General features: G+C 34.5%; 2 protein-coding genes across 2 annotated transcripts; both read right to left on the reverse strand.

The window, feature by feature from the left end:
* Window positions 1–452: 452 nt before the first annotated feature.
* Window positions 453–3,172, reverse strand: LOC111993313 (hydroxyproline O-arabinosyltransferase 1). Its single transcript, XM_065766720.1, has 5 exons — window positions 2,478–3,172; window positions 1,136–1,203; window positions 817–1,018; window positions 630–727; window positions 453–544 (listed from the first exon to the last, which is right to left on the reverse strand). Exons 1-5 carry the CDS (start codon window positions 2,880–2,882, stop codon window positions 469–471), a joined length of 849 nt encoding a protein of 282 aa, XP_065622792.1. The 5' UTR covers window positions 2,883–3,172; the 3' UTR covers window positions 453–468.
* Window positions 3,173–7,243: 4,071 nt separating this feature from the next.
* Window positions 7,244–22,118, reverse strand: LOC112030265 (uncharacterized). The gene is made up of 19 exons (XM_065766719.1): window positions 21,989–22,118; window positions 21,743–21,917; window positions 21,155–21,335; window positions 19,633–19,769; window positions 19,200–19,303; window positions 18,959–19,054; window positions 18,042–18,135; window positions 16,158–16,278; window positions 15,856–16,055; window positions 14,997–15,088; window positions 14,870–14,925; window positions 10,421–10,510; window positions 10,126–10,225; window positions 9,714–9,818; window positions 9,552–9,624; window positions 8,329–8,492; window positions 8,062–8,116; window positions 7,667–7,773; window positions 7,244–7,575 (listed from the first exon to the last, which is right to left on the reverse strand). The coding sequence occupies exons 1-18, from the start codon at window positions 21,989–21,991 to the stop codon at window positions 7,718–7,720; spliced, it is 1,902 nt and encodes a 633-aa protein (XP_065622791.1). The 5' UTR covers window positions 21,992–22,118; the 3' UTR covers window positions 7,244–7,575; window positions 7,667–7,717.
* Between the last annotated feature and the right edge of the window lie 1,368 nt (window positions 22,119–23,486).

The following is a 23,486-nucleotide window of genomic DNA, read 5'->3' on the forward strand; positions in this document are numbered from 1 at the left end:
GCAGTTGCCTGTTTTGTGACTTTTATCAGCCTCCATGGGATACAGAAGTTGGCAAGAAGTTCATAATTCATTATACTTATGGATGTGACTACAATATGAAGGTACGTTTTCTGTGACTGAGATTTTTTTTTTTTTTCCAGGTTTAACATTTCTTTAGAGATAGGAAGTGTAGGATGCTTTATTTTTTCTTTTGGTTTCAGTTAGGTGGAAGAAAATGATTGTGAGCTTTGGATTTACTGCTACTTAATCTGTTTCCAGTTTATGAGAAAAGAAGATAAATCTTGCTTCCTTGTTTATTCTTTGGCTTATGTTGTCTACCTTGCATGCTCCAATATTCAGGGTGAGTTAACCTATGGAAAGATAGGAGAATGGAGGTTTGACAAAAGGTCTTATGATTCTGTTGCACCGCCAAGAAACCTTCCACTTCCTCCACCAGGTGTTCCTGAAAGTGTAGGAATGATAATCCCATCAAACCTGAATCATGAAGTCCTTGAACAAGATGTTACCAACACCATGCAGAGCAGATGAAACAGCATAGGCATACCTAGATTTATAATAAGATATGATGTAGAAGTCAGTAATGTACCTAAACACCAACACAATATCGAATTAAATTAGAGAAGGCTTACATTTCAAGCACCCAACCAAAAGCCTTATCAGTTTCAGGATCCTTCTTCATTGCTAAGGAAACATTCATCCAAGTTGGAGCTATTTTTTTGAGAGATTCCTATTAATATTTTATAAAAAGTAAGAAAATGTCAAATATAAACCAAAAGAGAGAGGCATTACTCTCATGAATCCAAATCACATACACACCTTCCCAACTATGACAGGAGAATTCCCTATTGGGTCAATGTCAGTTATTGGTCCCTTTTCCTCAGGAAAATACTTCCTTAGTACTGACTCGTACTTCTTAGGTTCAATATAAAAGAACGGAAATGCAGCTCCAAGCCCATCTCTTGATAAGTTCGGTATGGGCTTGACAATAATATGATCTGGCTCCGACATCAGTATGTAGCTGGATACATGGTATGAATAGTATACATAAAGTCATATTTACCCAAAGAAATTAAAAAGGGAAAAGAAATCAACTCATCATATATAAAAATTAGGTTGGTTGCTATGAACTTCATACTCTTCTTTAATGTCTGCTTGTTGAAGCCATTGCACAAATGCCCAAGGTCTGTTGAGGACTATATAACCCTGTAATTGTGAGATATGAAATACACAACTTAGAAGGTATGTTCTAGTAGCAACCAGAAAGAACAGAGGTGACAGGAGAAAAAAAAAATGAACAAGAAGAATAAGAAGAAGAAAGAAAAAGTAGTAGTCAATCCTTATTTTTACCTATAAAAAAAAAAAAGTAAATCCTTATTTTCAAGTTCATAGTTTGCCTTTGACATCTATTGAGAAAACCTATCTAAATCAAACAATCGGTCAGAGAATGGCTCATAGACTGATGAGTTGGATTGGGTACATCTACGCCAAAGAACTAGAAAGGTTAGACATTACAAGGGGATTTTATTCTCTCTCATTCTCATACAGACAAGATGTGATTTTCAAATACTGCTAAAGAAGCCTAAAAGTTAATCTAATGTTTTGGATTAAGAATAAAATAAACCAACCTATTCATCCAATGGTTCTATAAATTACGCACCTACAAATGTCCAATTTTTAACAAATTTCTGCTCCTTGTAAACATTATCTCGTGTTTCTGCCTAGTCGCAGTATGGAGAGAATGCATCACATAGAAGTAATCATAAACTTAACATAGAATTCTAAACCTTTAGAAGAAAAACCATAGTAGAGAACATATTTATCTATGCAGCCAAGAGCCTTGAACCTCAATTGGTTGACAGCTCCTGGTGTTTTCAACAGAGACATCCAAGGTCAAATCCCCCACCCCCAATCGACTAATCAAAATATATGCATCTATGCTTATATACAAAGCAATCATGCTTTTCAAAAGTTATTTGTGGTGTTCCCAGGATAAATTAATTAATTTCGGGAGAGGGAAGCTTTAGCCTGAACACTCAACAGCTCATAATGAATCCAAAAGACAAGATAAGGCCAAAACACACAAACACACGCACTAAAAAATTTCACCTCTTAATTGGTTCCTGCAAGAGCCAATTAGGAGAAAATAAAGGAATTGACAACACAAGTCTGACTGAGGCTTATCTTTCTTTGCCATAAATAAATTTTAAAAAAATAAAATTAAAAAAAAAAAAAACCCAACTCAATAGCCATTCTTTTGCATAAGGTTTCACTGCATAAAATCCCTATACATGTGTGTGTGATAGTATCTAAAACCCTTCAAAAATTTGAACTTTTTGCCAATTCCTACATTTCTCTTTCAACAACCCAAATCGAGCCTCAAGCTTTCCCAACCCATCGATATCTCAAAAAATTAAGACCCCACAACAGAAAAGAGAAAACCCAATTGACAGAGACTGTAATAAGATAAGATTTCGAACCTGGTCCATTCCAGAAGGGAGAGGCTGAGCAACAAAAGTAGGGATCTCATTCATGTGTTTGTCAGCCTTCCCAGAATGCAAGATCCTGGTGAACCCACCCATATCAGAATTGGGTGTTTCCTTCATCTTCTTGAACCAGTAGTACATGACTCTGCACTGCCACGTGTTGTAGACAGAGTCCGAGGCAGTCACCGCCGTGTGGAACAGCCTCTTCGAACCGGACCCACCTCTGGATTTGTCCACAGGCATCTTGATTATGGGGTCCACAGTGATTGACGAAGAAGATCTTGATGGGCCTGGAAGCTCTTGCTTGAGAGGAGCATTGGATGAGATGATTATGTTGTAGGTGATTAGAGCTACTGAGAAGGTTATGAGTAGTGTGAAGAACACATTCCCACAACCCATTTTTTATTTTTTGCTCTCTACAACTCTCCTTTTACTCTAGAGAGCTGAGAGCAGAGCAGAGCAGCTCTTCTACTTTTCTATGTATAGTGTACAGTGTAGAAGAGATTATTGCTTCTGGGTATCATGCGATTTCTCACTTTACAAAAAGAGAGGAAATGGGGTAGAGGAATTAATGGGTCGTAGAGAAAACTAGAAAAGTCGTCGTTTTGAGCTGGAGTACTAGTTGCAGGGACTTGTGATTTGAGAAACAGGTTGCTGACTATTTTCTTATTAGTTCTCTTTCTCTTTCTCCCCGATTATCTTTATTCATTTTGTTTTGTTTTATGGGATCTTTCTGTCAATTATTATCCGATTATCTTTAATTTTTGTTTCGTTTTATGGGATCTTCTGTCCAATTATTATGACATGTTTGTTACCCAGGATTCAAACAAATTTGTTGTAATATAACTAAATCCATTCGTCATTTGGTAATAAGTTGTAACATTTGAAATATTTTATGCATATAATTATATTTCCTTAAAAATAATTTTCTTTAAATTTGAGAGGGAGGTGAATTATTTTTTATGATTATGATTTTTATTTTATAATTGTTGTGTATATATAAAGTTATTTTATTTTATTTTATTTATATTCTTCTAAAAAATAAAGAATTTTTTTAATATTTGAAAATATATTAATTTTAGAAATTATTATGTAATAACTATTACAATTATTTTAGAGATGAATATTTATTCATTATTTTAAAGAATACTTATTCATAAAGAATAACTATTTTGTGTAATAAAAATATAACTAAATTAAAAAATAACTAAATAATATGAATAGTTATTACATTACATTATTACAGAGCCTATTAAAGTTTATCAAACATGTCCTTAGAGATTACGATATTACACAAACACTACAATAAATTTTGTTATAGGCAAGAATTGAATTCTAAATCTAAATTTATTATTTGACAAGTGCTTGACGTTAAGTTAACTAACCCACAAAATAGTACCGTAATTAATTTTTGGACTTCACACTATGTTGGGGCCACCTTAATCCGGAAAATAATATTAGTAGCTTATACTATAATCTCTGTCTCCATAAAGATATGAATGATAGCTCCCAATTTTTTTTAAAAAAAATAATAATAATTATGAATGAATGATAGCTCTCATTGACCAAGTGACCAAATCAGCCTCCAATCAATCCGAAGGAAACTCCTTTGGATCAGCATATCAAAAGCATAAAATAACAAGGAAACTTATAGCTATCTATCATAAAATATAGTAGGACTTTTGTAAGCTACCATCTATACTTCAAAATTCGAATATTATTTTACAATTTCCAACCCACCATCCAAATAAAAGATACTGTAGTAGTACCCAATACTAAACTTCTATTTATTTTTGTGGGGGTTTGACAGGTAATCGATGGCAACCTCATCTCCAGTTATATTTAGCAACCTCATCTCTAATTATATTTTGGGAGATTGATTCCCAAATTCAAACTCATGACATACCATTTTAGGATAACAAATGAATTTCTAAATTAACAAATTAGTGGATTCAGATCCTCTAAATTTTCGAGGGTACTCTATCAATAGATTTTCTTAAATCTTAATCACACTTTAATGATTTAATGGTCTAGATTTTACCATGTCAGTATTCTACTAACAATATTCTTAAAATAATAAAATAATGTTGCAAATAAAACAATTAAGATTATTGTTAATGGAATGCTGACATGACAAAATCTAGATCATTAAATCATTAAAGAATGGTTAAAATTTAAGGTAATCTATTCGGTAAAGTACCCTTGAAAATCTAGAGGATCTGAATTGATATGTCCATTAATTTGTTAATTTAAATATTAATTCCAACAATGGAACCGACCATACTAAATGTGGGGGGGTAAAGGCCCAGAGCTGCTTAATGGGCTCGGGGCGCCCTGTTAAGTACTGTCATATTTCCGAGGAGTAATAGGTGGTTGGAACGGCCCATCTGAAGGCAGGAGGCCCAGAAGTAAAGGGGGAATGCCGTCCGAAGAGGTCACTGCTGGTCTGAGGACGTCCTACTCCTCGGCCACAAATAGCCTTGATCAAACAAACGTGAGGAAGACCCGAATAACCTTCCTAACAATCTCAATGATAATGATAAGTTCTGATTGGATCCAGAGATGATCAGAACTAGAGAAAAATATCTAAAGGAAAAGCTACTACCACCACATTTAATGCGCTGCAACAGCTTTTCTGGCCGCATTTATGTAGAGAAGACTCCTGAACAATGCAACCTCAGCTACTGCCACTCACAAAGAACTAAAGTAAACACATGACGTGACATGCACTTGAGTAGATGCGCGGATGAAGAACAGGTGGACGATGGAGATGATAGGAAGGGATGCTATATAAAGAAGAAGGGTCCCTGATAATGGAGGATGGAGAAAAGAGAGAGAAAGGGAGAGAAAAGCTTTACTGTAGCTCTGAATGCTATAATCACTGCTCACTTAATAAAACATCTCTTCGGATATTCATTCATGGAGTTGTTCAAGTTTTAGTTCATGTTATCATCACTGCACGTAACTTAGCCAACTATTTTGTGCTTCATAACCAGCCCAGCTCTTTCGCCCACTCTCTACAAATTCATTGTTTTGGGTTCGTTGGGTCTTTAACCTATATCCTTTGGGCTTGGGCTACAAAAACATACCCCACACTAAATAATCCCGAATAAGGATAATTACAAAGCTATATAATATATATGGAGTATTAAACTCGAATCATAATTAGAATCCAAATTAATTTGTAATTGTTGTCTAGTTTCGTGCCACAGGTCCAATTTAATTTTCTTAATTTTAATATCAAGTAATCCATTTATAATACTTTGTGCAAAATTCAAAATAAGCACCTCACTCACTTAAATAAAACCACTTCATCATTATTACTATTGAATGCTTCATCTTGTAAACACATGTTACATCCTAATTTTATATAACTTAAGATGTCTATGCATAAGGTAATATGGATAACTAAAGTGATCCTTAAATAAATAAATAAATAAATAAGAGAAACATAATTGTATCGCACATAGACAAAAATTGTATTACCAATATTCTATTTGTTCGATTTTTTTTTTCTATAAAAAAATTGGCCTCTACGGATCAAAATTTAATTTGTATAGCATCTAAATAGAAACTACCCAAGAGCTTTTTATATTTTTGTGGTATTTGGTGCCTTAAATTATCTTGATTAACGAAATAACTTCTCTAAAACAAATAAAAAATAAAAACCAATAGAGGTTCCTTCTTACCCATCCACACGGTTGTGCTATGTTGCAGCCACCCCCACCTCTATGTGCTACATAAAATACTAATGAATTTTCCAATGAACTAAACTATAGAAAATGTTTTTCAGATCATTTTCAGCGTTGTATCAAAAAAAGAAGAAGAATACTTAAATTTTCATCACAAAAAATAAGTTAAACATACTAAACGTTGAAAGGGTTATAGTTATCTTCCATAATGCTAGTATAGGGTTTGGAATGTTATATTAGAGCAATTTAACCACAAATTTTGTCATAATTTAATGATACAGACAATTGTTAGTTACAAATAATTACCTAGTCACTTCTCCCTCTTTTTTTTCCCTACTCACAATTGACTACTCAAAATTGTGACGAAAGCCACAATTAGGATCCTAAATTTTCTAAGAGTTTTACTAACGTATGCTCTTAAGACATATATTAGTAAATTTTTTTATGCTAAAAATGAAAAAATATTTGACTATTTTTTACATTTTTTTAAATTTTCATAAAAAAGATTCTTAAAATTGATGATTAAATTTTCATCTAATGGCGCACATTTATAATCCCATGTAATCTACTCTACTCTATAATTTCAAATTAAAAGTAAACTTCTTTTGTTCAAGGTAAAGGACCAATCTCCATTTGGATCTATGGTCAGTAGCTAGGTAACATCACGTTGCATTGATTAGAAAGATGAGTGACTGAATGTCAAGACCAGAAGAGCCAAATCTTATTTATTATTACAAAAATTGACCAAACTTCCACCTAATTGTGTGTGCACTTTGGAAATCACGGAGGATGTTATTACAACCACAAACTCTAGCACACAATAATTATTTCATATATGGGTTATACTTATATACCCATATGTGATGTGTGAGAGAGATAATATGTATGGCAGATATATAAGAGAATTCTCAACGCATGCATCCATACATGATGAGTTGAGCACGCTCCATGAGAGAGAGAGAGAGAGAGAGAATATGAATGTCAGATACATTAAGATAATTTTCAACGCATGCATCCATATATGATGAGTCGAGCACACTCCATGAGAGAGAGAGAGAGAGCACCATATACCGTAATGTGTAAGCAAGGAAATTGCTTTCTTTTCTTTTTCTTTTTTCTTTTTTTTTCAAATAAACTTTACACAAAAGAGACATTAATAAAACAAAAATGTATATAAAGATCTAAAAGCTAGTAGTAAACCATACATACATAAAATTTGAAAAAAAAAAACAAAAAACAAAAAGAAGAGGCTAACAACAGATGATGACTACATGAAGGTTGGATAGAAAGATAGCTGCACCCAAAAAAAAAAAACCCGTTATAGTGTGAGCTATCCCGAATCCCGTGCACAGAGATTGTAGAAAAACGAGGATGATCCCCTCCTGATTTCCTCTATTGATCTGATTAATTCCACAAAAGAGTAAACTATAAAATTCTTCTATTTGTGTTTAATCCAGAACCACCAAAAACAACTAAGTATAGGCAACCTACCCCAAGCAGTTGGCAACAAAATAAAGTTTTCTCTAGCGAAGCATAACCAGTTTATCTCTCAACTGCTGCTCTTATATGGGGGAACCTATGAGCCCATCGAGAGTATCCTGCATGAGGTTGAGCATAGAAAACGACATAAAACCACTTGCCATTTGTTGGTTCATAAAGAGATGAAAGTTTTATATTTTTTAAAGTTGGTTCAAGGTCAATAATATAGAAATCCTCAGTTCAGTAATTAATTGTACTGCCTAGTCATAGCATGCATTTCATGAAGAAGACCACTTCAATTTTAAAGAGGCAGGTCTAGATTTTCTTTTTTTCATTTTGGAACTGAGTGGATGCGGTAATAGTTAACAGATGCATTCATAATCTTAATAGTAAAACAATAAACAAACCTGCAGTAACAATCTCATGAAGATCTGCTTCTTCTTTTGCATCATCACACATATCCTGCAATTAATTAAATAAGGGACAATTCATAAGCTGGATCACAATCCCATTTTTGTGCAGCACATAACAAATTCATGTCCCAAATCCATTGATCTGGTAATTTGTGAGGCCTGGGCCCCACATCTTAAGCATAAAGATTCATGCAATACTTATTATTTAAAAAATAAAAATTATGATGCCTAAAATAACACTTCAAACACCATGCAGTTTACCTGCTCATATAAAGCCAAACTTCTTGCAATGAGCCTAGACAGACTGTTAAGAGAGCTAGTGTCAAAGCTCGGATGATTAAGAAGAGCCTCCTCTGATGTAAAATCAAATATCAGTGCACAAATGCTCGAAGCCATCATAAGAATTGATGAGTCTTCAGTACCCTCTGAAACCAAGTTCAAAAATTTTAACTAAGACACTTACATGACTGCAAAATTTCTTTCTAAAGGAAAAAAAATAAAATAATATAAGATAAGGTGTTCCGCCTAAAACACAGACAGAAATAGTATGTGCAAGAATAAAACATCATAAATTTACGGGATCTTACACAGCTTCTTGTTAACTTTGCAACACAGTTGTCAGACCACAACAGCCCATCCCTCTCGGATCTATTTATTTCAAATTTAGTGATAATGCTCGGTGTTTCCAGTTTGTAAGATTAAGAGTCAAGTCATTTAGGTTTTCTTTTATTGAAGGTTTTTTTTTTTGTATTTTATTTTATTTTTAATAAGCTTCTGAGTTCTGAATTATTCAAATTGACTTTTATCATTCAAGTCAATTTCTAGTTAGGAGATAAAAAGAGGTAGAGTATATGGGGTTTGTTTTGAGTGGAACAATGATTTAATTATGTAAATGAAAACAGAAGACAAAATAAGTTTGAACAAGAAAATACTGATATGTATGAAGGTTAATGTTGGACTACATGGTTTTATGAACATTAGTCCCAAATGGGGAGAACCCACTATCAAATGAATGTTTCATTCTTCCTTTAGCAATAGAAATAACATTATTATTACAAGTTCCAGCACCCCAAACTTCCTCACCAATGAAATAACAGTGATAAGTGTTCCACCCTGCTCTCACAGCTCTCAAAAACTAAACTTCCTAGAACATTGAGCTCTATTAATTGATTTTTCATCCATGAACTGTAACCCTATATCTAGTCCGGTGATTTTTCAGGTAGCAGCTTCTTTAATGAATTCATTATTAGATATAAAAATAAAATGAAATTCAGGAGTCAGGACCACCTTCTATTCAACATGAACACTGTGGTGAATACAAAGGTAGGAACTCATTGAAAATTATTAAAACAGACGGTAACAAAAACAAGCCAAACTAGGGGTGGGGGAGTCTTATCTTCCACTGAATTACAGAAGAATCAGACAATAGTGTTCCCAAAGCTGATGAAGATTTGTAGATGGGGACTGTATAGAGAAGAGAGTACCTGTCCAATATGCCAATGCTTTCAAAAGATGAACAAAAGTTGATTCATCCAATGACAACCCTGCTTGCTCTCTCTGTTTACGAAAAGAAGCAAAATTGTTAATCTTTTGCATACCAATATCATAAAACACATCTTCTGGCTATGATGTCAGCAGTACACCACCTTCAATAGTAGATTCATGATTGTATCACATGCCAAGAAGACACAACTGCTGTTCTCAACCACGTAATTATTAGGTCCAATCAATTTTATGAGGCATTCCATAACCTGCACATAAAATTAATATGCTAAAAATGTATACTTATCAGATCAAGTCATGACAATGCATCTGTACATGTAAAAGTATATTCATTTTTTCAACCTTCCTAAATTTTGACTTTAGAATATTGTGAGCATCTAGTGGATGTCCTCATGGTGCCATCGTAAAATATTGATGGAAATTAAAAATAATAGGCGAAAAAGCAAGCCATCATGAATATGAAGGACACCCTCAACAATCAAATTATGTTACAAGGATGCACTATCTTTCTTTTCAACTTAGAAATACATCAATTAAAATAATGCACAGACTTACAGCTTTATGCCCTCCAGAAGAAGCCAAAGCTTTGCATCCTTCAATCTTCATTGTTATTTGACACAACATTGGAAGCAAAAAACATATGGAGTAGAAAGGACTGCCATTCAGAAATAATTTAAGCAAAGGTCATTCTCCAAGCAAAGAAACAACCCCAGAATTCATCCCCTAAAAGCCCAACACATGAACTAGCCCAAAGAGAGAGAGAGAGAGAGAGAGAGAGAGAGAGAGAGAAACAAAAACCAAAGAACAATCATCAGTCCATCAAACAATAATATTTTGAAAGCTGTTAAACCTTTGTTCATCTTCACCTTCAATTGAAAGCATATACTCTAATAGTTCTCTGACCTTCACTTCGCATGCAATGGGTGTTTCTGCAAGATAGCTGATACAGGCACATATAAGTTTATTGGAGAATCTTTTCGGATTAAATCACAACTTAGAAAAGGATCCAGAAAGTCAGCCCAGTTCATAGTATATTTCTGTAATATTCTCTCTGTCAGATGTCATAAAATGAATAATTTATCACATGTATGGACAGAAATTTTAAAGGAATGTATGTAGCAAAACCCTTTTCACTAAGTATATATATTTTTTTGATAAGTAAGAAGAAAGTATTATTAAAAAAGGAGCAGCAAGAAAAATACAAAGAGTTCACGGTAGTGAACAAAGAATGGTAAAAGATAGAAAGACACATGCAGCCACTAAGTTATTCTAATAGACAAAAGAAAATCCATAAGAGTAGAACAATCCGAGAGACCCCAACATCAAGACCAATCAAAGAGGGTCCGTTGGCATAAATCTACTAACTGAACCACAGTTTTCCCATTATCCTCAAAAGAACCCCGATTCCGTTCAGTCCAAGTAGTCCACATTAAACAGCCTGGAACCAAATTTCAAATATCAGAACTATGCTTCCCAAGCCAATGATACCAACAAAATAATAAGTCCACCATTGAACCTGGCATTACCCAATCAACCCCAAACAACTAAAGCATATGTGTCCACAAAGAAAGAGCTATTAGACAAAAAAGTAATAGGTGATCCACAGATTCTGCATTACAACAGCACATACAATAACAATTTGCTAAAGGGCGACCGCAAAACATAAGGTTATCAAAAGTTAAAATTTGACCATGAGCTACTATCCACATAAAGAATGCTACCCTTTTAGGAACCTTAACTTTCCAAATGCCCTTCCAAGGGAAAGTAGAAGGAGCTGCATTACGAATCTTATGATAATAAAACCAGGTATCAAACTTCCCACTTCCAGTAAGACCCCAACTAAGACTGTCACACCCTCCACCCCTAGGAGTCCGGGTTAAAATGAGATGAAGTAGGGAGTAGGAAGCCGCTAACTCCCAATCATTGAATTTCCTATAAAATCTTAAACTCCATACTCTATCATTATCACCAACTGGAGGGCTTAACACTTCAGAAATACAAGCTTCCTTATTGGCTGAACACATATATAACTGAGGATAAAGAGTTTTAAGAGAATCCTTCCCAGTCCACTTACATACCAGAAAAGAATATGAGAACCATCCCCCACCACAAAAGACAAATGCTTAGAAAAAGTCTCCCACCCTCCACTAATTCTCCGCCATAAGCCACAACCATGAGCCCTTCTACAAACTCTAGTGCACCAACCCCCTTCCCCTCCCCATATTTCATGGCTATGACCCTCCGCCACAAATGAGTGAATTCATGGCCATACCTCCAAAGCCAGTTTCCAAATAGGGCTTGATTAAAAGACACCAAATTTTGAATTCCCAAACCACCCAACTCACGTAGTAAGCAAACATTTTCCCAAGCCACCAAGGGGTATTTGAAACGCTCATCCGAAGAACCCCACAAAAAATTCCTCGGAATGCGTTCCAATCTAGTCGCCGTAGCTTAAGGGATAGAAAAAAGGGAAAGATAATAAGTCGGAAGGCTTGAAAGGGTACTTTTCAACAAAGTGAGTCTTACCACCCTTCGACAAATAAAGCCGCTTCCAGCCTGATAGCTTCTTTTCCATCCTCTCAAGAATCGGATTCCTGATAAAGGCTGTTTTATACAAAGTTCCCAATGGCATACCCAAATAAATCATAGGCAGACTACCCACCTTGCATTGAAGAATATTATCCAAAGTCTGAATGTTGCTCACCTCCCCAATAGGGACAATTTTTTCACTTTTTCCCACATTCACCTTCAAGCCAATAAAAGCTTGAAAACATGTCAAAACCAGCCTAATGGAAAGCATCTACTCTCGAGAGGCATCACAGAAAAGAATGGTGTCATCAGCAAATAATACGTGAGAAATACGAATGCCGGTAGAATTAATAGGACCCACATGAAAACCCTGAATGAGACCTCCTTCCTTAGTTTTTTGATAAGTAAGAAAGAAAAAAACCATTAACATACCCTTTTCACTAAATATTGCTAACCTCTATTACCTCCTTAGCACAGCATATTATACACATACACATGACTCTAAAAGCCATATTGAATTTCTCCTATGAGTTCTTATTAACATTCTCTAAATAATTAGACAAGACAAAATATGACCCAACACCCCATTGCCTCTACAAGCCATTGGCCAGCTGAGGTGAAAGAAACTAGCAAAACCCAATCATGTTTTTTCCCATGATGAGGCATTTCATAATAACAATTCAACCACAAGGCCACTAGTTGATAGCTAGTTTCGTCTTCTTTTTTTCAAATGTTTGAATGTCATATTGTTAATAAACTTTTTCCTCAAAAAAAGAAAAAAAGAAAAGAAAAGAAAAGAAGAAAGAACTACTTTGTTGCACAAAAAGCTAATACAAGTTTTTATTTATATAAGTTATAAAATTTAATTGGAAAAGAGACTACTCCATGTACATAGTAATGCACACAAAGAAGCCTAAAGTGTCAGTACTTTATAAATTCAGGGATGGAGTTACTGTTACTCTGTCAGTAAAGCCCCATGCATGCGACCAATCAAATAAAGATCAAAGAAACAACGTGAGCAATTGGGTCCCTGAAAGTTGTGTCCACGTGTGCACAATGCATGTGCTCATGTGTATGGTCAATTGATATTTCAGCTGGAAGCTGGAATACTCTCTATTAACTTCATAAGAGTTTCACCTTTCTTTTATCCCCTAAACTATGTTGCTCATACTGCAATATGCTGGCATTGTGGCATACTTGTTTAGACACAACATAACCTGGGTTATGGAATATGTGTCCAACCTTTTTCCTTTTTTATTTTTATAGTAAGTAATAAAAAAAACTACAAAGAATGAGAATAACAATCTAAATGAAATAAGATCTTGAAAATTTACAATAGATTCTAACTCAGTAGGGGTCCAAACCACAAGACCATTCAAACAATGAAAATAAGAGACAATTTCAGATAAATAACTTAGACCACCTCTCAAATGTGCATTGATTCGTCTACCTCCACAAAGTTCCCAATAAGCATAATGGGCTAGGTTCCAAACAAAAGAAGGATGTTTACCAAACCAATTTCTCAAACTAGACAATATCTCACCAACACTCTTGGACATAACCCAATGAACCCCAAATGCATAAAAGATAGACGTCCATAATCATACGCTACATCATAATGCTATAGCAAATGGTCCATCGTCTTGGTACTCCTGCAGCACATACAACACCATATTACCAAAGTGATTCCTCTTTTAATCAGATTATTGCCTATTAGATCTTCCCCCGTGGCCCATTTTGTTGTCCACACAAAAAAGCTATCCTTTTTCGAGCCTTTGCACACCAAATGCTTTTCCAGGGAAACATCACTTCTCTTGAGCCTTTTAGAGCAGAATGTGAATGAACATCAAATCTACCATTACCATTCAACGTCAACCATATGATAGCAGGACCCTCACTACTTGGGATATTAGAGTCAACTGATACTAATTCCCAATCATTAACATCAGAAATAAACCTAATATTCCATGAGCATGTAGCTCTCTTTATTTTGAGTCTCCAAGTAAGAGGTAATTGAAGCATCCCTGTCACTTGCAATGGTATACAACTCAAAACACATTTCTTTCAATAATTGATTCCCACACCATAAATCATGCTAGAACCTTACCCAAGAACCTTGCTCAAGTACCATCCCCAACCGCATACCATAAATAACCCACAGATCTCATGATCCCTACTAAAATGAGCATTTTTCCACAAGAAAGAGAGGACTATTTACCAAATGTTCTCCAAATCCTTTGTTATACTATTAGTTTCTTAAGTAATTACAAATCCCCTTTGCTAGGATTTCAGACAGTTAGGCATGAATCTGGGTGGTTTACCAATCAAAGGATGTGATAATGCATATTAGCACAATTATGTCAATTATTTTAATCATATTATCTTTTTAACTTTGAACACTGGATTTCTTCTTTGGAAACACCAAGAGGTGTCAACTAGTTGAACTTCATAATCTAATTATTTATTTGTTTAGAATTGATTGCTTGATTCAATTATCTAGCACATATATGTACTACTGTCTCTATTGCAATACATTTACCTCTACCTATACTAAAAGTGTTGGCCGTATCTTAATTTTCAGGTACTAGGGGAGTCAAGACCCTACAAACGTACCTGTAGTCTGAGCAACATGGCCCTCAATATTACCAAGTAGATTAAAAATAGGAAGATGTATGATATTTCATGCTGTTCTAATCTGTTGAGACTCTTCTACTAAGAAATCAACAAAGTTGGAAACTTTATTCCAAGGGAGATAATGGTCAGAAGATACCTCCCAATAATCCGGACTGAAGCAAGAAGATCATATCCTTTCCTTTGTCCATGTTCCTGTATAATCACAACAGTGAATTCACAAAGGCAGCACATAAAATCTTAATGCTATCAAATCACTACCATACCTTCGCATCTTGTAAATACTCTAAGACAACACTAATTGTCTCATTAAGTGCCCTGATCACATTTGTGAAAGTGCTTTCATCAATAAGGTCCCCTGTGAATGATTCCACAAAGATGATTGAGATTGCCTTGAAGAAACCGCAAAACACAGTTGATAGTATAGGGCTCCCTTACAACTCAAATAAGGTGTAAGCAACAAGGTAAAGAAACCACCATATCCAGAAAGAGGGAATGAAAATTATGAGAAGAAAGTTAAATAGCATGAATAATGGGTCACTAAGTAGCCTAAAGTGCACATCCACGCTCCAACCCATGCTGTAGTTAAGGTTGGCCAAACTATTGACCTAAGTGACCTAAAGGTTGGCCAAGCTAGAAACCTACAATAAAAACCCTAGTTGATGGGCCTGGCACCAGTAACTAGGTTTAAATGGAAAACTATCAAACCAGTGTACCACCGCTTATCCTCGTACATATATTACAGACACAGATGCACATAAACACTGGTTAAAAGTTCTCAAGATCATAGAAGTTCATGTCACCAGCAGCATTTTATGTCACATATAATAGCTTATTATCATACTAAGTGACAAAACAATAAAATTCGTTAACTTAAAGAAAGGCACAAAATTTTGAGGAAATATGTGAAGCGTAACAGCATAACAGTATATCAACATTTTTTAGTGAAATGCAATGATCTTTCTTATACAAATATAAAAATCATCAGTGAGGGAATGAATGTTAAATAAATATTGTGATTGCCTGACTCAACTGAATGCAAATACACTAAATATTCACAAACCCGTAACTAATCAAAAGCAGATTGAAATCACATACTAGCTACTCTAAGAATCTCTTTCATACCTTCATTTTCACTAGCATTTGATATTAATTTAATGATCTTCTCCATCAAGGAAAAGGCAATAGCCACATGTCTTTGTTTTGAAAGAATTGTCTCAGCAGTGGATGAAGAACTCTTAGATGCTTCGTATTTCAAGTACGCAAGCTCATTCAGCAAAACAGCAACTTCAACCCTTGATTGCTCCAACACAAGCAACAGAAACCTGACAAAAGAATGAGGTGAAGAAAAAAAATTTGAAAGTGAACTACCAGCACATTTAATATGAATGGCTCTAAAAACCATAGTATTTACATTTACAGCTTACCTGTCAACAGGAATGGGATCCTCTTTATCAGGCAAGTTTATTTGCCCAATCAACCACTGCTCCCCAAGTATTGATACCATAGCGTCAGCCAACATAAGGGCCTCAAGCCTTTCAGCAGGTGCTGCACAGGAGGGACACAAAAATAAAGATCAACAAGCTACATCCAGAAAATAAAAAATTGTGGACACTGCAAATATATGTATATACATATATATATATGACTAAGAGCCTTCTATCTCAACTGGCACCTCATGGTGTTTCAAAAGGAGACATTGAGAGTTCAAATCCACCAACCACCAATTATCGAAATATCAAAAATATATAGACTTATATGATGTGCTTATTTACCTTTTCCTTTTTCTAAATTATCATTTTACTTTTGCAATTTAAAATGGGGGAATTCACTTTGTTTACAGAACCCATTCTATGAAATCTTATCACACCTCTGTTTTGACACCAAAAACAAAAAGGGGGAACAAAGGAAACATATTAACACAGATCCTTTCAGCTATGTAATTCCATCTTAACATCCTGAACGTTCATCTATATCAATTTTATAAACATAGAGGTGCTGCATTCCAAATTTGCACCTTACACCCGAAACCCATTAATGGCCAACTTTTCAAGAAACTTACTGGCAACCAAAGTTGGAATTACACTACTAACCCCAAAAAGTGAAATAACCATAACACAATACAGCAGGCAATCCAGCCACACATAAAGCAATCCATAACAAATATAATTTATTAATTGAATCTTAATGAGGAAAAAAATAATTAATTTTTGAACAGCATTAATTCAGAATAAAGAACAAATGATGCTTAAAGATTCTCATTCTGCAAAACTGACAGCTGATTACAGGGACACTTTTAGAAAAGCTATCAAAAGAAGTCAGGACAGCACCTTCTAACTCTTCCAATAACTTCACCTTATTGCCAAATATTAGATTTAGACCCACATATTAACACATAGAAAGGCAGTAGAAGTGTGCTTTTTTTATAATTAAAAAAAAAAAAAAAATGATGACAAAGTTTAGTTTTAAAATTGGTTGTGGTCTAAGGCTATAACTTCCTTTAAAACAATTAACATTACTACATATTTTGAAAATATAACCGTTGGATTGCATTTTCTTTACACTCTTAATACAGATGTTAAATTTTGTGCCAAATAAATATTATTTACTATATAATCTATAAGCTTATATTTTATGCATAATTTTAAACTACTAAAGCCTGCAATTTAAACAATATATTGATGACATATCCATTGATCTTTAATTTTCTAGAATTTTGCAAGCATAGAAAATATAAGAAGAAAATATAATCCAATAGTAGATTTGTCAAAATTCACCTCTAATAAAAAGATATTGAGTAAGGTTGTAGCTTTAGGTTACAACCAATTTTGTAACTAAATTTTGTCCAAAAAAAAAAAAAAAAAAGAGCACCTATGTCCATGGGAATACACTTTGTTAGACTTCAACAAAACCCCAATAGTCAATTTAAATATTATTAGAACATTTTCTATTTGTGATCTTTTAATTAAGGACTTCCAAAGTTTTCAAGGCTCTCTAAGTCAACTCTACAATCACAATCCAGAAATTGATGTACAGTCAACATTCAACAATTACAATCATGAAAGATAAGAACATTATCAACCAGGGCAAGGCTATAAGCCACAAAATTAGACACCACTTGCAGTGTGCTCAGCGTATTCTTCAGGCAAATGCCTCTTCAAATGCAACATCCAGAAAGAATGAGGTAACATACAAAAACCTTTTATGGTTCTTAAAATATAAAACTACGTCAAATTTTGTACAATTTATAGAACATATCACAGGGGGGGGGGCGCGGGGGGGTGGTATGAAAGACCAATAGTTCAACATACCAACACGACTATGTAAGATCGCTGCAATACCATTACGCATATGATTTGACCAATTGCCATTTGGCATTACACGAAGAGCATCATGAAGTGGTGCCTGAAGATACGAAGAACATAACATAATCATTTTCAAAGTTGGCTGAGTCAAATCATATACATGACAACACAAAGATGAAAATATTACTATGCAAGGATAATAAACGTGACTCTTGCAACTTCATGATCTGAATCTAAAAGGAACAGATCAATTATAGATTCTGATGCAGTTATAAATGTCACCTACAGGGAACATTAATGGATTAGCCTAAAACTCTATAATAATGTTACATTCATGATTAAAATCATAGACGTTAAGGTTTATTAGTAAGTATATCATGAATTAAATCCAATGAGCTTTAACTCAAATGGCATTTCCTCCCTAGAAAGGGTATTAAGAGAAATCATAGGTTCAAAACCTATTGGGCATGTCTAACTTACCAATTAAAGAAAAATAATAAGAGTACATCATAAAGCAATGAGCTCTAACACAAATGGCACCTCTTTCCCATGTAAGAGCAAGGTGAAGGGTGAGGTTGTGTCATGGGTTCAAGACCCACTGCACTGAGTACGAGTGTCACTTACCAATAAAAACAAGAAGAAAAAAAGAAAGTATATCATGAATTGAATCAAGTAAATGCTTCAAAGTCCAAAGCTCAGGAAACCACTCTAATTTAAAATTTAGTGTCATACCCTAAGAACCAGATTAGATATAGTCAAGGGTTACAGCTGCACTTACCCAAACAATGTATAAAATGTCCTACAATTTAATTTGGACTAATGGAGCTTCCATGAGTGTAACTGAGTTTATGAACAATGGCAACAAAACTTGTATCATTAAAGCTAGTATAGATGAAAATGATACTGGAAACATGATTGCATACCAAATATTTTGAGGAGAGGATAGTAGAGAGTAGGTGGAGCACTTCAAATTTCAGGGCGTTTTGCAACATGGCAAATGGTCTTGCCATTGTCACCACCTAAAAAAAAATGACAGATTTTCAATGTCGGTCTTCCTTTAAAAAAAAAAAAAAAAAAAAATCATAGAAACCAAGTCTAAAAAAATTTAGTAGACCAAAAAAACATTGAAAATTGTTAAAATGGCAATCAAAAACATAAACTTACAATCACTGAGAGCTCAGATAAATAGTCATTAGTAACGTTGTCCAAAGGCAGCTTACTTAGTATTAACAGCATAAGTTTCACAGCTATCTCCATTAGATGAGAATCTGCAAAACATTTGCATCACATTACTTTTTTGAAAATTAAAATAAAGGATCACAAATCCATAATCCCAAGCATCTAATACGTATTCTACCCAATAAAAAAAAAATACAAAGTAGGATGCAAAACACTGTAAATGGTTAATCATGACAAAACACTCCAAAAAAGAGCAGTTTCTACACACTCAGACCTCACTATTTCACACATATTCAGTATGCAGCAAAGCAATTTGCATACGAATTGCCTCCAGAATATGAGTAGAAATCATAAGCATGATTCCTACCAGGCCATCCGTAGAATTCAATCCAGACTGAAGCATACTAATAATAATTACCATCTGGAAAAGTAGATACTTGAGAAGCCAGAACTTTCATCCCCCCAGATTCATACAATGTCACAATTCCATCTTCAGAAGCAGTTGATACCAGGTACAGAAATTCATAGCATTCTTCAAGCACAGATGAGCCTGATCTGAACAAGGGAGGAAGTCCACAAATCAACAATCAACTATGTCTCAACAGTATATATCAAAAACTCAATTCCTAGACCAAGCAAGAAGGCACCTGAAATTTTTGGAAAATAATGTGCATTGAGAAGATAAGATAGTCACTTATCTTATTTTTTTTCTTTTTTTCTTTTTTTAATAAAGAACGCATTTTGTTAGAATAAAGGCAATAGTGGAAATCTCGATACCATCAAATAGGTCCAGTTGTTCTTTTTACAACTGGTTCATTACTAGGCTGTCCAAACAAAGCCTTGGAACCAAAAAACACATCAATAACCTTAAAGGCATCACACATCCATGAGATAATTACTTCTCAAGAAAAATTTGACAAGATAAGCTGATATCATTAAGAAAAACCAGCACACAAGCATCAAATCCCAGACAAAGCCCTAATCCAATTACCAAGACTACGAAAACCTATTGACTATTGAACCAGTTCAAACAAAGCAGCACTAAAGTTTTTGTCCAAGTCATAGGACACCACATCTTTTCAGCATTATATCCAGTTGTTCTTTTTACAACTGGTTCATTACTAGGCTGTCCAAACAAAGCCTTGGAACCAAAAAACACATCAATAACCTTAAAGGCATCACACATCCATGAGATAATTACTTCTCAAGAAAAATTTGACAAGATAAGCTGATATCATTAAGAAAAACCAGCACACAAGCATCAAATCCCAGACAAAGCCCTAATCCAATTACCAAGACTACGAAAACCTATTGACTATTGAACCAGTTCAAACAAAGCAGCACTAAAGTTTTTGTCCAAGTCATAGGACACCACATCTTTTCAGCATTATATATATATACAATATATATATATATTGTACACATGACTAAGTAACCATGTAAGACAGCTTTCTTCAATCTCACCCTGATGATAATTAGCAAATCATACATTCAAGATCAATCAATTTTCTTTAAGCACACATCCATGTAAACAAACCTAACTTCCTTACACAAGTGTTCCTTTGTTCCCCACTTTTGTAATGTAAATGTAAAGTATGAACCATTTAATAAGAAATTAAGAAATATTAAACATTTATTAAAGAAAAATATATAATCTTTTGGCCTCTAAAAGACTAGTACCCAAAATCTAGTGTCACGGTGTACCAGGAAAACCTCTAAACAGTATATCCTAAACCACATTAGCTTTCTAACCAAATCTAGAAGCACCTATTCCCACCAAAGTACTTTACAATAAAAACTAAAGTTCATGCCACAATATGCAAAAATTTGATAGTTATATACTTACATTCCAATTTATATTATCAAGAAAAAGAAGGAGCCTTTTTTTCTATTTTTCGAATCATTGATACATATGAAAGGAATTAGGGATTAGAGCTTACTGATTGGACATTATTTCGAGAATGAGAGGAATCTTCAAAGACATGTCTTTTGAAGAGGCGATTTCAGGAACACGGCAGAAGGCAGCAAGAACTGTTACAGATAGCTGCAAGTATGCGTCGCGATTATCGGCCTTACTCCCACTCTCACTCTCACTCTCACTACTGCTTCCTTTTCCCATTCCTTTAAAAAGACAAGTAATTTGAACTAGTTTTCAACAAATTTTTTTTTTTTCTTCTTGGAAGAGAAAGAGGAGATATAGGAAATACCAGTTCTGAGGAGTCGATCGAGGAAGTGAAGTCCAACGGCGTCGTAAACCCTGTGGAGAGAATTAAGGTCGTCGCCTTTGCAAAATTTGGTGACCAAAAGGAGACCAGCGAGGCGCTGCTCATCTCGCACAGAAGGCAGCAAGAACTGTTACAGATAGCTGCAAGTATGCGTCGCGATTATCGGCCTTACTCCCACTCTCACTCTCACTCTCACTACTGCTTCCTTTTCCCATTCCTTTAAAAAGACAAGTAATTTGAACTAGTTTTCAACAAATTTTTTTTTTTTCTTCTTGGAAGAGAAAGAGGAGATATAGGAAATACCAGTTCTGAGGAGTCGATCGAGGAAGTGAAGTCCAACGGCGTCGTAAACCCTGTGGAGAGAATTAAGGTCGTCGCCTTTGCAAAATTTGGTGACCAAAAGGAGACCAGCGAGGCGCTGCTCATCTCGCTCTCCTTTCAACAGCTTCAGGCAGTCTTCGAGAGACGGTGATTGTTCCTGCGCAGAGAGATATATATGAGAGAGTGGAGATGGAAAAGAGCGAGAAAAGAAGAGAGAGAGATGCTCACCATGGAAGCTGAGAAGCTGTGAGTGTCAGCAGAGAAGAGAGTGAAGAAGGTTTTCGGTGAATTTAGGAGGCTTTTCGTTTTATAAACTGTTGTTCAGTTTCTTGAAGAAACAAACTTCAGAGGGTTCGAGAACCGGCTCGTGATTTTGATACAATTTGTACAACATGATCTAGGTGGTCTAATTAGAGACTGCCACATCAATTATAAATCCACCTCAGCAGCAATTCGGCTAATAACTAACGGAACCCCAAAAGATTGCTCTCCCACGTTAGGAGTATCTCCGACAAGAGACAAACTCTTTTTTTTTTTTTTGGTCATAATTTTTCATGCATCTCGTAATCTGTATATTTTTCAACAAACTCTAATTTTTGTTGACCTTTCTTTTCTCCTCTTAAACTTGGCCAATGTCATTAAGTCATAACTCATAACCCAATTCATAAACCAAATCGGCAAGCAAGAAACATGCGTACCCTATAGACTATTGATCTAGTACGTACTCTCTTTTTTTTCTCAAAAATATTTTTAAAAATCTACTATTATTATGTATTTAAAACTATTAATATGTTCAGGAATATGATGAGACTAACTTCAAAAAATGAACATTAAAATAGCATTCTGTGTAGGGGTGTGGTTTGGACTGGTTTTAGTTTACTTTTATTATCATACCGTACTTTAATTTTGTGGTCACATGTGCGATATAGTACAGTTTGATTGGTTTTGGACTATGACATTTTTCAAAATTTTAGTTTGGATTGACTCAATCCAAAGAGGATTTTTTTTTCTTTGTTTTGGACCAATTTTATAAATGTTTGGCTGATTTTTCTTTATTTTGGCCTGACTAAAAGTAGCCCAACAAGTTTTAGATGTGAAATGGTTCATCTTTTATAATAGTATATATATATAAGTCCTATTAGAACTTAAGGTCTTTGAAAAATTTGGAATTCCAAATAGAGGAGTTTTGCATTTTTTGAACTTCCTCTATTGTTCACATGTATTAAAATTTTAATTGAAACTAATTAGAATTGTTGTTCCCAATTTAAAAAAAAATAATAATAGAACGGTTGTTTTATAGAATAGAGCAATAAAAAATATAATTACACGTTTTCCAGTACTATTTTCTTTTTATCCCTTGCATCCTCGAAAACTGATTTCTAATGGAGATATAATTTGGGCCAAAATGGTTATATATTACTGTTTGGTAAAATATTTAGCAATATATTACTGCTTGTGAAATATTTAGCAATCTATTATCTTTTGTGAAACTCAAGTTTTCTGTGTAACTCAAGTTTTTGGAACTCGAGTTCTTTAAAAAACATAGCCTTCAAATTTGCCATGCTATTTTTTATGGAACTCAAGTTACATAAAAAATTGGTGGAAATTTTCCATGGAACTCGAGTTACACTGCAAATTCGAGTTTTAAAAAAGTGATAGATCCCTAATTATTTCACAAACAGTTATAGATTCATACATATTTTCTCAAGCAGTGATATTTGGCCAT

Source organism: Quercus suber, unplaced genomic scaffold (assembly GCF_002906115.3).
Source record: "Quercus suber isolate HL8 unplaced genomic scaffold, Cork oak 2.0 scaffold_736, whole genome shotgun sequence".
NCBI lineage: Eukaryota > Viridiplantae > Streptophyta > Magnoliopsida > Fagales > Fagaceae > Quercus > Quercus suber.